The sequence below is a fragment of the Homarus americanus genome, unplaced genomic scaffold, assembly GCF_018991925.1.
Source record: "Homarus americanus isolate GMGI-L3 unplaced genomic scaffold, GMGI_Hamer_2.0 scaffold26591, whole genome shotgun sequence".
Classification (NCBI taxonomy): Eukaryota; Metazoa; Arthropoda; class Malacostraca; order Decapoda; family Nephropidae; genus Homarus; species Homarus americanus.
In genome coordinates this window covers 105,759-121,027 of record NW_024755595.1, presented here as the reverse complement: position 1 = coordinate 121,027, position 15,269 = coordinate 105,759, and the positions used below count along the sequence as shown (strand labels likewise).

Here is a 15,269-nt window from a genome sequence, read left to right as displayed (position 1 = left end):
AAATGAAGAAAATAAGATAAAATAAGAAAATAAAAAATATATATATACATTTTTTAAATGTCCGTGTCCCACCATCTATCTATCTATCTATCTATCTATATATATATATATATATACAGTATATACAGTATATATATATATATATATATATATATATATATATATATATATATATATATATATATATATATATATATATATATATATATATATATATATATACACACTTCATTTTTAGTCCATATAACACGCGGACTTTGAACATATAATCAACGACCTCACCAGCAAGGAATCGAACCCTCGACCTACTGGGTGTGACTAGGAATGCTTACCCAGTGGGGGGTGATGTCATATATATATATATATATATATATATATATATATATATATATATATATATATATATATGCTGTATGTATATGTATGTATGTATATATATATATATGTATATATATATATGTATGTATGTATGTATATATATGTATATATATATATATATATATATATATATATATATATATATATATATATATATATATATATAATGTGCTGATAACCACAAGGAAAGAAGAAAACACGAAGTTCCCAAGCGCTTTCGTGTAATTCACATCTTCAGGGGTGAGTACAAACTAAGGAGAAGTACAAAACAAGGTGTATATATACAGAGGAGGGTGAGATCAGGTCCACAATAGTCAGGTATTAGGTAATGACCCTACTAATCTTTAAAAAGCACCGCAACGGTCGGTAGTCAGGTCAGAGGGTAAGGTGACCCAACCTTCTCACCTGGTTACAAATCTTATTAATTACAAAATTGTCCAGTTTGTACATGCCATTACTCAAATTCATGTTGACTGCTTTGGTATGTTTAATAAGACTAGATTCTATAATGATCCTACTGTCAATTGACAGTGGGGTTAAATTATGACACCATGATAAGCTTCTCCATACACTTACGAACTTTTTGGGTATACAACTACTACTCACGATATCCGCTTCATTAAACTTTCCGTTGATTTTTATTTTCAAATTATGACATGCATTTCCGTACCTTGTACAGGACCCATTTCTCAACATTCCATAACTATTCCTTCATTGTTGTAACTTCCTTAGCAAACACCAACTGTCCTGCACCCTACTGCTGTCGTGGACCCAGCTGCTGTCACGAGCCCTCATCCGCTTCTGCTGACGTAGCCCCTGCTCCTGACTCAGGCCCACACACCCCAGCAGGTGCATCTGACGACTCTGTACCTGCCGTGAGGGAAGCACAACATTCATCGCCTCCACACACCCTTTTTCTCCCTCTCTTCTCCCACAGATATTGTGTATCTAGACAGTTGTCTCCTCTAGCGGCTGGCTCATCCACGCCCTCGTCGTTATTGCTCACATGTGACATGCACCTGTAGTGGATTTCTCCCCTACAAACGCGGTTTGTTGCTGAGTAGCCGACCCCACCAATTCCCCAGTGTATGCCTCGTGGTCTAGGTCAACCAGCGCCGCCATACATCACGGAGCGGGGGTCAACTACTAAGCCACGCCTACCCCCGCTATTTAAGACCTGACCTCGTGGTGACCTGCCTCTTTCTACCTCCACCAACCAGCTAGCAACACCTCCTCCGCCGCTGCCTGGCGGCCCTCTCTCCCGCCGGTGAGTATGGCGACCCACAAGCTGTCCTTCTCTGAGGCGGCCCTCTCTCCCGCCGGTGAGTATGGCGACCCACAAGCTGTCCTTCTCTGAGCGTCCTCACCAACCAGCTCTCTCTACATCACGCTTGTAACCATGCTGCATCCCCAGCACCAAGCTGCACTGTACATCCAATACAACATGTATATAGAGAGCACATTGTGAGTTTCCTTTCTCCAACCCATCCTGAGTGTGAACCAAATATCCTAAACCCCACAAATGGTGACTCCCGGAGATTCGCACTCACACAGGATGGAGGAGAAACTGATCACGCTCCCAGTCTTCAAGCAACATGGAAGACTGGCTTATCCACACAGAAGCAGCTCTCATCGGCTCTACAACTACTGTCTCTACACCGCAGGTTAGACACCCTAGAGCAGCACTGCTTCTCTAAGCAGACACCAGCTCCTCTTCCTGCCCCAAGCACCATGTCCTACCGACCCCAGCACACCCGTCCTGCCTCAGACGCCACCCCCGGCCCAACAGTAACCCTTGCCGCCCCTGATGCGGCCTCTGTTCCTGAGTGCGGACCCACACACCCCTCTTTTCTCCCTCAGGTACTCCCTGCTGCTGTCGTGGACCCAGCTGCTGTCACGAGCCCTCATCCGCTTCTGCTGACGCAGCCCCTGCTCCTGACCCAGGCCCACACACCCCAGCAGGCGCATCTGACGACTCTGTACCTGCAATGAGGGAAGCACAACATTCATCGCCTCCACACACCCTTTTTCTCCCTCTCTTCTCCCACAGATAGTGTGTATCTAGACAGTTGTATCCAGCGACAGGCTCATCCATTCCATCGCCGTTGTCTCACATGAGGCATGCACCGCCAGTTCTGCCTCACATGTGCTAAGCAACCCTGCAGACAACAAGTCTCCTACACCGCCTGGAGGGAAGGGGGAGTATTGTAGTGGATTTCTCCCCTACAAACGCGGTTTGTCGCTGAGTAGCCGACCCCACCAATTCCCCAGTGTATGCCTCGTGGTCTAGGTCAACCAGCGCCGCCATACATCACGGAGCGGGGGTCAACTACTAAGCCACGCCTACCCCCGCTATTTAAGACCTGACCTCGTGGTGACCTGCCTCTTTTTACCTCCACCAACCAGCTAGCAACACCTCCTCCGCTGCTGCCTGGCGGCCCTCGCTCCCGCCGGCGAGCATGGCGACCCATAAGCTGTCCTCCTCTGAGCACCCTCACCAACCAGCTCTCTCTACATCATGCTTGTAACCATGCTGCCTTCCCAGCACCAAGCTGCATTGTACATCCAATACAACATGTGTACAGAGAGCCCATTGTGAGTTTCCTTTCTCCATCCCATCCTGAGTGTGAACCAAACACCACGTACCCCACAGGCTATTTCCCTATAAAAAAAAAATGTGCTGGAGTTGGGGATCGTGGAAACTTAACTATCACTGGATAGTGGGGGTTACATAAGAACATAAGAAAATAAGGAGTCTGCAACAGGGCGGTTGGCCTGTGCATGGCAGCTCCTGTCGAGAGTTATTACCACTCTCTATCATCTATGAATCCATGTAACATCAGAACAGACCAACCGCACTAGCAGCTGAAGTGGTGAAGCGATAGATGAAAATAAATATATAATAAAACACACAGCAAAGAGGATCAAGTAGTTTTTTCTTTTGTTTGGAATTTTCTTGTTGAGTTCATTTATCCATATTCCCTGTATTTACTTATTGGAAAAATTAAAACAATTTACCAGACTGTTTTGATATCAAGAACTCCTTTTGGCTGAAGAATTGCTTATTTCGGTTAAATTAAGTACAATACTCCTAAATAGATTAATATGTATTAAATGAAATTATCATGCAAGTTCACATTACCTCTGCCTGTATACAGTGCAGTTCTCCACACTGATAAACAGTAAATCGATATAAACAAAATTAGTCTAAGAAAGTTGTAGTGGAATTCTCCCCTACAAACGCTGTTTGTCGCTGCCTAGCCGACCCCACCAATTCCCCAGTGTATGCCTCGTGGTCTAGGTCAACCAGCGCCGCCATACACCACGGAGCGGGGGTCAACTGCTAAGCCACGCCTACCCCCGCTATTTAAGACCTGACCTCGTGGTGATCTGTCTCTCCTTTTACCTACACCAACCAGCCAGCAACACCTCCGCCTGCCTGGCGGTCCTCGCTCCTCCTCCGCCTGCCTGGCGGTCCTCGCTCCTCCTCCGCCTGCCTGGCGGTCCTCTCTCCCGCTGGCGAGCATGGCGACCCACAAGCTGTCCTTCTCTGAGCGTCCTCACCAACCAGCTCTCTCTACATCACGCTTGTAACCACGCTGCCTTCCCAGCACCAAGCTGCATTGTACATCCAATACAACATGTATACAGAGAGCACATTGTGAGTTTCCTTTCTCCATCCCATCCTGAGTGTGAACCAAACATCTCATACCCCACAAATGGTGACTCCCGGAGATTCGCACTCACACAGGATGGAGGAGAAACTGATCACGCTCCCAGTCTTCAAGCAACATGGAAGACTGGCTTATCCACCCAGAAGCAGCTCTCATCGGCTCTACAGCTACTGTCTCTACACCGCAGGTACTCCCTGCTAATGTCCTGCACCCTGCTGCTGTCGTGGACCCAGCTGCTGTCACGAGCCCTCATCCGCTTCTGCTGACGCAGCCCCTGCTCCTGACCCAGGCCCACACACCCCAGCAGGCGCATCTGACGACTCTGTACCTGCCGTGAGGGAAGCACAAAATTCATCGCCTCCACACACCCTTATTCTCCCTCTCTACTCCCACAGATATTGTGTATCTAGACAGTTGTCCCCAGCGACCGGCTCATCCACGCCATCGCCGTTGTCTCACATGAGGCACGCACCGCCCGTTCTGCCTCACATGTGCTATGCAACTCTGCAGACAACAAGTCTCCTACACAGCCTGGAGGGAAGGGGGAGTATTGTAGTGGAATTCTCCCCTACAAACGCTGTTTGTCGCTGCCTAGCCGACCCCACCAATTCCCCAGTGTATGCCTCGTGGTCTAGGTCAACCAGCGCCGCCATACACCACGGAGCGGGGGTCAACTGCTAAGCCACGCCTACCCCCGCTATTTAAGACCTGACCTCGTGGTGATCTGTCTCTCCTTCTACCTACACCAACCAGCCAGCAACACCTCCTCCGCCTGCCTGGCGGTCCTCGCTCCTCCTCCGCCTGCCTGGCGGTCCTCTCTCCCGCTGGCGAGCATGGCGACCCACAAGCTGTCCTTCTCTGAGCGTCCTCACCAACCAGCTCTCTCTACATCACGCTTGTAAACACGCTGCCACTTCCCAGCACCAAGCTGCATTGTACATCCAATACAACATGTGTACAGAGAGCACATTGTGAGTTTCCTTTCTCCATCCCATCCTGAGTGTGAACCCAAACATCTCATACCCCACAAAGTCTTTAAAAGTTTGTTTTCATACTGTACATGTATAAGCATACCCCAGATCGTGTTAAGTGTATAAATTTCAATTGCCCTGGCATTGATTACATTCAATGAACAACTTCGATATATTATTGTGAATGAAAAATAGATATTATATAGTAATATTTTCATCGGTACTGAATAAAACATTTTGTATTTTGTTCAGCTATTTGTGTTGTAAGCGACCTGAGTTGTAAACCCTCCGCGGGTAGGAGTGGCCGTTACGGCTTTGGTGTAGATGTGTTTGATTTTTTAGAAGATGACGAGAAAACAGTTGAAGATTTGCCAGACATTCAAGACGTTGATGAGGGTAAAGGTAATATTAACAATCAAACCAAAACGACAATGCACAGAACCTAAGGTAACCTCACCTCACCTACCTTACCTCAACCTAACTCCTAACCTGTACTGTACAGTGTTGTTTCTTTTGGTAAATTTGCATTAGTGCACACAACTCTTTAACAGGCATTTTACCATCATCAGTAGCCTTCACTAAAACATCAAATGTTTTGTTGAGATAATAAGTTTTAAACATCGTATTCACTACTTGATCCATAGGCTGAATGAGGGATGTTGTATTCGGTGGTAGATACACAACTCGAATGTTTTCACAAAGGTCTTGAATTGAAGGTGGATGTCCGGGGGCATTATCCACTTCCATTAATATTCTAAAAGAAAGATTCTCACGTTTACAATATTCATGTAACTCATCTTTCAGCTTTGACACAACATAGTCACAGAAAAGATTACCAGTAATCCACCCTTTGTTATTTGAAAATAAATGAACTGGTAAGAGATGCCTAAAATAACCCTTGAAAGCACGTGGGTTTGTGGAGTGGTACACCATCACTGGTTTCAATTTGCAGTCGCCTTCAGCATTACCTCCTACCAATAAGGTATAACAATCCTTAGTGGCCTTGAAGCCTTGTACTGCTTTTTCCTCGCGAGAGATATACGTTCGTGCTGGCATTCTCTTCTAAAATAGAGCAGTTTCATACAGATTGAAAATCTGTTTGCAGAGTAGCCTCCTTCCTCAATAATATCCTTCAGAGTCCCGACGAACTGCTTGGTCGCCAGGACATCGGCAGATGCAGCCTCCCCACTCATCTTAATGTTGTGATATGCATATCTTCGCTTGAAGTTAGCGAACCGACCAGAACTAGCAGTGAATGTTTTCACAGGGCCTTCTTCATCCTTCTGTAGTTCTTCATATATTGCACGTGCTTTTGCCTGGACTAGCAACATGCTGACTGGTACGTTGCGCTGATTTTGATCTTCAATCCACGAACTCTGCATCCTTTCCATGTGCTCCATTAGAGAACTCCGACCATAAGAGATTTTCGTTGCACTAGCTGATGTCCCTGATTGAGCACTTTTCTTTATCTTCTCAGCATTGTCTTTAACAGTGCTCTCACTTAAACCAAGCATGCAGCCCACATCCGACACACGCTTTCCACTCTGAAGGCGAGTGATCACATCTAAGACGCCATTGCGATTGTTTTTCTTGCCTTTTTATATTAGGCTCACCAGAGGAGGCAGATGGACGTTTTCCAGACATGCTCAATAGGGAAAAAGTGTTTAATACTAAAAGATACGTGATAAACACACAAACAAGTAGTGCTGAAATGAACTGAGAAAGCGGGAGACGGGAAGCTTGATGTAAACACTAAAGAGCTGGACATCGTCTCAGTTATTGTACAGAACTGTATACAGTACTTCATTATGATTAGTAGTAATAATCATTATTATTACATTATTATAATAATGATTATTATAATGAATGATAACTATATTAAAATCGTTGATGTTGATATGAATGTGACTTTACAGTAATACTAACAAGCACCTTACCAGCCATCACATGCGACTCCGCTGCCAGGCGAATACGCGACAAATTTAAACCGTGTTATTTAAAAAATAATTGTGTGTGAATTAGGAACTGGTATTAATTGAAGAAACGTGTTATTCCAAAAACGCTTAAATCAAATGCATGTAAAACGAGAGATGGGTGTACTCCAGGTGGGGAAGCACCTCGCTCTTGAAGATCGATACGAGGGATGGGCCGTCTAGATATCTGAAAGACCTGCTTATAAGACCTGATAATTTAGTTGCTTGGTTCACCTTTTCACAATGGCTTGAGATTTTCAGCTCATTGTCAACATACTCACCCGGGTCTTTTTCACATTGTCTCAATTAATGCAGTTTCTTCGTCCCATTGGGACATATGATACACCTGCTTACCGTTGGTACGTCATATGTTCACCCTAAGCGGGGAGGGGAGAGTGGAGGATCTCAGCCTTTCTGAGCTGTCTCACATCTGTAGTGAAGCAATTGACAAATTTCTTTGACCAACACCTAAATGGCAATACAGTATTTTTTTTTTTGGTTGTAATTTATATATTTTTATTTTATTTTTATTTTTATTTTTTATTGAGGAATAGCCCACCCAGGCACAGGTTATCAACCCACAATGGGACCAAGGGGGCCAAAAAATGAGAGTAAAAACTTAAAGTAGAAACGAAAAAGATTACTGTACAGTATAGTCTTGATTTACGCGGATTTGGTTTACGTGTTTGTTCATTTATGCGGCACCTTGCCAGACCGACAATTTTTATTTACGTGGTTCATTCCATCATTTACGCGGGAAGCGGCTCGGGCAGGGTGTGCACAAGGTTGCCCAGTCAACAAAACATTACCGAGTTCCTCACCCGCCACCCACCACAGCCAGCCCAAGTCAGTGATAGTGATAGTGAGGAAATGGACTTTGAGGGGTTTGACAAAGAGGCCCTGCAAGCCTCTGTGGTGGATAGTGATACAGGTGATACAAGTGATACAGGTGAGGGCCAATAATCTGCCCTCTGCCTCAGAACCAACCCCAATCCCCTTGTACCCAGCCATCTCTTCTACTAAGTAAGTGTTAAAAAGCCTAATATTATTGATATTTCTCTTAAATATTAATTGTGTGCATACCATCATAAAATTAAGATGCTATTTTTACTACATCGTACGTAACGTATTGTGTCTGGGTGAAGTATAATTTGTTTATTTACTGAAGATATTTGTTTTTACCTCATAAAATTCATAGAAATTACCCGGCCAGAATATAATTTACATTGCTGGAATTCTTATAAGATAGTGATTAATTTGAATATAAACAAGCATTAGACATACAAATTTTAGATCTAATTTAAGAATTTTATTAGAGAGCAAAAATTTTATCTTTTGTGCAAAATATATGACATTTATATTCAAATTATTCTCAGTCTTGGAAGGAATCCAGCAATGTCAATTATATTCTCCTAAACATAGTCTGAGGTATTATTTATTATTAAACCTAAAATCCTAGTCTTTTCTCCCAAACATTTCTCAGGGAGGGAGGAGCCAGCGAGCATGGGAAGAGGGGGGGTTGAGTAAGGTTGCCATACGTCCGTATTTTCCTGGACATGTCCTCCATTTAGGTCTCGAAATCTTCATCCGGAAGGAATTTTTAAAATTCTTCAAAAGTCCGGAATTTCAGCTTCCATCATTTTCTCCATGGAAAGAAACATGAACAGTAATGACGAGAGAGAGAGAGACTGTGAGAGAGGGGAGGTGGAAACAGTAGAGATCTTGTTCAGTTTTTGTCAGCTGATAAGTCACCTGTACACCTGTCACCTGTACGGTGTTGTCAACTTAGCTGCTAGCAGTTTTTGGGGTAACCTGTAGTGCCATGTACTGCTTTTCCTTGTTCTTCAGCCACGCGCATTATTAAAAAAAAAAATTGTATTTAGTGCTATTACAGCCATAAATGAAATGTTGAAAGTATACCATTTTTTTCTTATGCCTCTTTTTACACTGTAGCATTTGTTTTTCTTGTCCTGCATTTAAGGCATTTTAGCAATTTTCAACCATAATCTAGCCACTTTCGCTATATTATTTACGCGTGCCGACGACTATGACGGTGACCGGTGGTTGGCCAGTCTTTAACCTGCAGTGACAGTGTTTGATCTTAGTCTTTGTTGTGGGTTTGTCGCTTGGTGCCACAGCTAGTGCTTACGATTTGATGTACTTTTCCAGAGCATAAAACGGTCACGGCTGCATCAAGGTTACATAGCGCTAAAGTGTGTGCCAGGTGGGGGGGGGAGCACATGATGTCTTCGGGAACGTCCTCTTTTTTGAATGTTCAGATATGGCAACCCTAGGGTTGAGTCCATTATTTGAATGGACATTAGCTGGCGACTGTATTTCTCGTAAATATTGTGTATGCATACCATCATAAAATTAAGATGTCATTTTTAGTACAATGTACTATTGTGTCGGAAAAAGTGTAGTTTGGGGGGTCGGCCCAGTCTCTATTTCAATTAATCCTATACAGTATGTTCTGTTATTTCGTTTATGCGTTTCTCGTTTTACGCGGACCTCCACGGGTTCAATTGACCGCGTAAATGAAGACTATACTGTGTATTAATCTACACCATGAAGATGGTATAATATTTATTTTTTTGTCATATATATTATTTTAAGAAAACTATGGATACAGGAGAAAACTACATTTGTCTTAAGGGTAAAAAAAGATAGTATTGTTCAACGGTACTGTATTTCCAATTATTGTACACGATTGCAGTGTCGTGTACATGCACACAACACCTACCATATATTATCATAACTAAAACATGCCCTCTATCAAAAAAATATTGTTTTGATCATGACATTTTTCACAATGAAATGATGAGGTGATGATAATGATATTTTTCATTTCTTGTTTCCAATTGGTACAGGTCATTCAATTCTTTATATTCTAATAAAACTTAGTACAGTACTATATTGTACAAGAAAGAAATCAAAATGTTAATAACTGCAATATTTATAACAATAATTATTGTCCTCAGGGGGTTCCAACATAAGGTGCATTAACTGAGAACTTAGATAACATTGCAGTTATCACCATCTTTTGAAAAAGTAACTAATAATGTAAAAAATTAACACTGCTGTACTGTCATAGAAGGAACATGAGTGTTTCAAGAGTGACTATGGATGACTCCAGTTATACAGTTATGATATGCATTTCCTTTTAATGGCAGGCATCTTCCAATTTAAATTAGGACTTATTATTACCAAAGAAAGATAATCTTAACTTGAAAACAATGTATGAATGTGTAACTAATTATAATGAATATTTACAAATGCTGAATTTATTTATAATAAAGTTGCATGTGCTAGATGTGTTACAAGATACAACACGGTTTGTTGTACCCTGTATTCCTTTCAAATTCCTAATGGCATAACAAAATTCCTTCTTCCGTTCATCCTAATAAAAGTACTGTATTTGATAACATCAGTAATATTGCAATCGTGATATAAAGTAGCTTTGTGCAATTAATACAATTATAAACTTTAAAAGTACACAATAATAACTGTTGGTAAGATTATGATGGAATAACCAAAGCTATAGTGACATGTCCACCAGTTATTAATCTACATACAATGTACAGTAGCTAAAAAAATAGTATCTGACAGGTTGGGTCCGATGACTTCCAAAATTATACGTTAAACTCGTGATGTTTCGGGAGGGTTGGTATGCATGTCTTCACCCACTGACATTCCGTATCCAATACAGGTGGTGAGTTGGCGTATAAGAATAAAATAAATGTTTAAGTGATTACTATCACATAGTATAAGGAGATGACATGATATCCCAGTATCTATCATCCATGGTCTCATATTGTTTCACACAGAGTATACACAGATAATTTTTTTAGCTACTGTACATGGTAGCTGACTTATTAATTCCAAAACACGGCAAGCTTACTCTTGGCTATTCTTGATCATAAGTGCATGCTGTTATTTGTACTATAAAAAAATGTCTGTGGTAATAAATATAGATAGCCCAAAATGGACAGAAATGAGAGTTTCCTCTGAAACCTTAATTTACAGACAACACTTAACTTGGATATCACACAAGAACCTCATCTCTGTATGCAACAACAACTGCCCATAATAGTCTGCACCATCATTGGTTTTGTCTGTAATGTCCATTATGTAATGTACAATACAGTACATGAAAATTGTAAACTCAATATTATACACTTGTAACCATAAGTAAATTTGTGGAACCAAAAGTCAGATACTGCATGTGTTAAGCCCATCTACGTACACAGATTATTACTATGGTTGGCCATTCATCATCATTGTCTTTCTCTTTGTGAGTTTAATTTTTCACAAACTACTGGTTCTGTTTTGCCGAGACATTTTGAAATGTTCCTTGGATGGTCCTCTTTTCCAGACATCCTGGTGAATGTTGAGCCTCTTGCATTGACTGGATGGGATGTAGGAAAGTACATTCTGAAGGTTTTTCCTTTGCTCAGAAAAAAAGACATTTACTGTAACTTAAAGGTCACATTTTGTTTAGCTTGGAAAGTGAGGAAGTTGTTAATATATTCTTGATCATGAACACTGATGATGATGATATATATGTACTGTAGTATACTTGGGAGTCCCAAACTTACTAACGCTCGCTGATACGAACAGGGTTAAACTTGAAATTTACAGTATTTTATTTACCTGATGATTTATTTTTTACTTTCATTTACTGTATTTTGTCATTCTATTTCTTCTTTTGTCTTAAATAAAGTGAATTTAGATGTATATAAGGACTTAGGGTATGATATAGTGCGATTTTAAACATTGTTCTGTAAATACAGTTTGCACGTAGCATGTGTTCTGACTTACATATGAATCCGATTTAAGAATGTCCTCGGGAATAGAACCCGTTCATAACCCGGGGACCCCCTGTATTGTGTTACTCCTTCCTGTGAGTGAGATATGATGATAATGATGTGAAAATTACATTCTTATGAGTTTATGAATCTTAACATAAATTACTATATGTTAAAGGACATATTCCGGCTGTAAATACACTTGACTAGACGGAAACAGGAATGAATATCTAGAAATTAAACTAAATTTCATTATGATTAGCCTTAAGGCTCCATTCATTATCTCTGAAACACAGATGTTAAGAACACTTACTGGAGATTTCTAATGACTTGAAAAATCTAAACCACATTGTCACAAAATGTGGACACTGATATACAACACCAGGAATCACCACAGAAGAAAATTAAGTGTGGAAACAGTGTTACTGCTTAATACACCGACATGACAGCTGGTACCTCAGATATCAGTACATTACTGTATAAGAAGTAATACCATTTGCTGTCACCAGGAAAACTGAAAAATGCATTAAATATATGAGTAATTTTTCACTGACTTGCCAATTTTGAATTATGGTAAATGAAAATTTTACTATGGCACCAAAAATTGAATCATGGCAGAATGATGGCAGCCCCACATGCTTGTGGTGATCCCTGTAACACCCACTGATAACTGAGGTTGCCTTCCTCTAATGTCAGATCATATTACAGTACTGTATTTGTTGCCTACTTGCTAAATGGTACAGTAGTAGCACTGTAATCTTACATGACACTTATTTGGTACAATATTAATAATGAGATTTGCTCAACACCAGATTAAAATGTTTTCTTTTGTAGCTGCTGTAGATGACAGATTCTAAAACTATTTATATAATTTTGGTGAAACAATAACTATCATAAATGTCATGTTCTGAGAAAATTTGAGGATTATTAGTTAATGCTGTACCTGCAGTGGGAACTTGAGTAATATTTTGCAGATTAAAACTGCCCATTACTGTAAAAATGATTTTTTTAAATTTAATATATTACTGTACAATACATTATAAGTGGTTATTAAATTTTGCAAAAACTATGGTGTACAGTGTGTGTGTGTGTGTGTGTGTGTGTGTGTGTGTGTGTGTGTGTGTACAAATTACTTTCACAGTTTAACCAACTTGTTTCGTCACCTTTGTTGTGCATCACTCACTGTACCGTACTGTATATCTACCTCCAGTTCTTACCACCAATGTCCTTTGAGAAAATACTGTATTCCTGACAAAAAAATTACTACTGTTGTTCATACAATTGTACTTTACATATCACTGTTGTATGCAGTAGTGTCAAAACAGTACTGCATAGGCAATACACCTGACATGCAGTACACATGTACTGTACAGTATTTGGCAAATGGGATCATTACAAAAATATAATTGAACTGGTTTCATTTGTCCATACTGTTCTAGGACGAGCTGGCCTCCCATTATACTCTGCAACATTTCATAGTAACATCACAGACAATGCAGCCACAGAAAAAAAAATTTACTTGAAAAAATTTCATCAAAGCTGCAAAATATTGCATTAATCCTATGACATAAAGCATACATCTTCCCATATCACACACTTTAGGAAGGAAGCTCCGGTAATGACTGTACTGTGTCAAAATGTCCAACTATCTCTTCACAACTTTGTATTTTCAACATATGTTCAACATCATATTCAATATATATATATATATATATATATATATATATATATATATATATATATATATATATATATATATATATATATATATATATATATATATATATATATATATATATATATATATATATAAAGCAGAAAATATGTTCACCATACAGAAATGGAAGCAGACATCAATATCTTTTGTGAACATGAATAAAATGACATTACAGCACATAACTGGCTCCTTCTTGGACCATTTGCTCAACAACTTGTTTAGTTATTATGGCATGGCATCACAACATTTAATTATGTATCAAATTTAATGATAATATATTTTATACAGTATCGGCCTTGAAGAATTATAAGATACAGGTGTACCCCGATAACTGATGCTTATAGGGACCGGGTAAAGTCATTGGTCAATGAATCAACGGTTATTGAAACAATTAATCCCATAAGAACATAACAAATTCAGGGGGTTAAGGACCGGCCACCCTCCCAAAACTCCCATATTACCCTTGATATATCTGTACTGCTCACTGTCAACCAAGAATATAAAGCAAGCACAATAAGCACTAAAACATAAACTGTTACCTGTGTTGAGGACAGTCTAAGGTTGCACATTAAAGTTTACCACTCTTTGTTGCTCCATCACCACTCTTTATAACATCACATCAAGCTGCCCAGCACAAGAGGAACTATCACTGGGACACTTATGCATGGTTGAGTAACACACTAAGTCAGAAATAACGAAAATACACAGACACATACCCGGTAGTAAGTGTAAACAAGAGCAAAGATGGCAGGAATGAGTCAGGGAAGTGTGCAGAGCTCTCAGGTGGCAAGAATTTGCATCACGCCACCACCCGTCAAACTCAAAACGGCTCTGCCATTCCTCTCCTGATCGTCGGATGTCTGGCTATCAAAAAGACTTGTGGGGTATTTCCCCTTTATGTACTCATCGGTTATACGAATCAGCTATCAACAGGACATCGGTTTTTGGGGTACACCTGTAATTCCTAGATGAAGAAACACATCTAATGTTCCCTGTTGAGTTGCTTACAGCATATTTATAACCTGGCTGGTAAAATAATTTCTTTCTCTTCATATCCCTCATGAAGGAGTACAATACTGTACTATGCCAGTTCAAGGAGACAAACCATGTAACATTTTGACTCGGACACAACTTCCAACACCGCACATAAAGCAGTGCTTAAAAATGCTTTTCACTGTACACCTTCATACAGTATAAGTTCACAATGCAGCACATGTACAACCTGCAGATATCTACTGTACTGTATGTATATACATATTTTGTGTGCCTATCCTAAGTGTCATTTAGTGTAGGATTTGGTATGTTATAATTAGGTGAGGAGCTTTCCACAGCTTCAGACACTGTTGGCTCCATACGCTGTTTGTTTGAAGACTGCGGTAATCTCGTCAATGGTTCGGCCTTTAGTCTCGGGCACCTTAAACCAGGTGAAGAGGATGAAGCCGATCAAAAGCACCACAAAGATCAGGAACACATAGGGACCCGCCAGCTGTTGGGACAAAACACAATTTTAGCTTAATATTCAGTACAGGTGAAAATAATCTTTTGTTGCATTACATATTCAGTGTAACTACAAATGATCTTCCTGATAACAAATATTTATTATAAAGAAACTAACACTGGTAGAACAAAATGTAACCTACACAATTACAAAGCAATATATATATACAGTAGTACCCCGCTTAACGCGGTCAATTGAACCCACAGGGTACCGCGTTAAGTGAAAACCGCGTTAAGTGAACAACAGAACA

General features: G+C 40.3%; 1 protein-coding gene across 4 annotated transcripts in view; it reads right to left on the bottom strand.

The window, feature by feature from the left end:
* Positions 1 to 9,668: 9,668 nt before the first annotated feature.
* The window catches only part of LOC121856597 (solute carrier family 2, facilitated glucose transporter member 1-like), a 92,637-nt gene continuing 87,036 nt past the window's right edge, over positions 9,669 to 15,269 (bottom strand). For all 4 annotated transcript variants that reach the window (XM_042352226.1, XM_042352227.1, XM_042352228.1 and 1 more), the window contains one exon: positions 9,669 to 15,007. In XM_042352226.1, the coding sequence (XP_042208160.1) occupies positions 14,855 to 15,007 (153 nt within the window). In that variant the 3' untranslated portion in view covers positions 9,669 to 14,854. The remainder of the gene's footprint in view (positions 15,008 to 15,269) is intronic.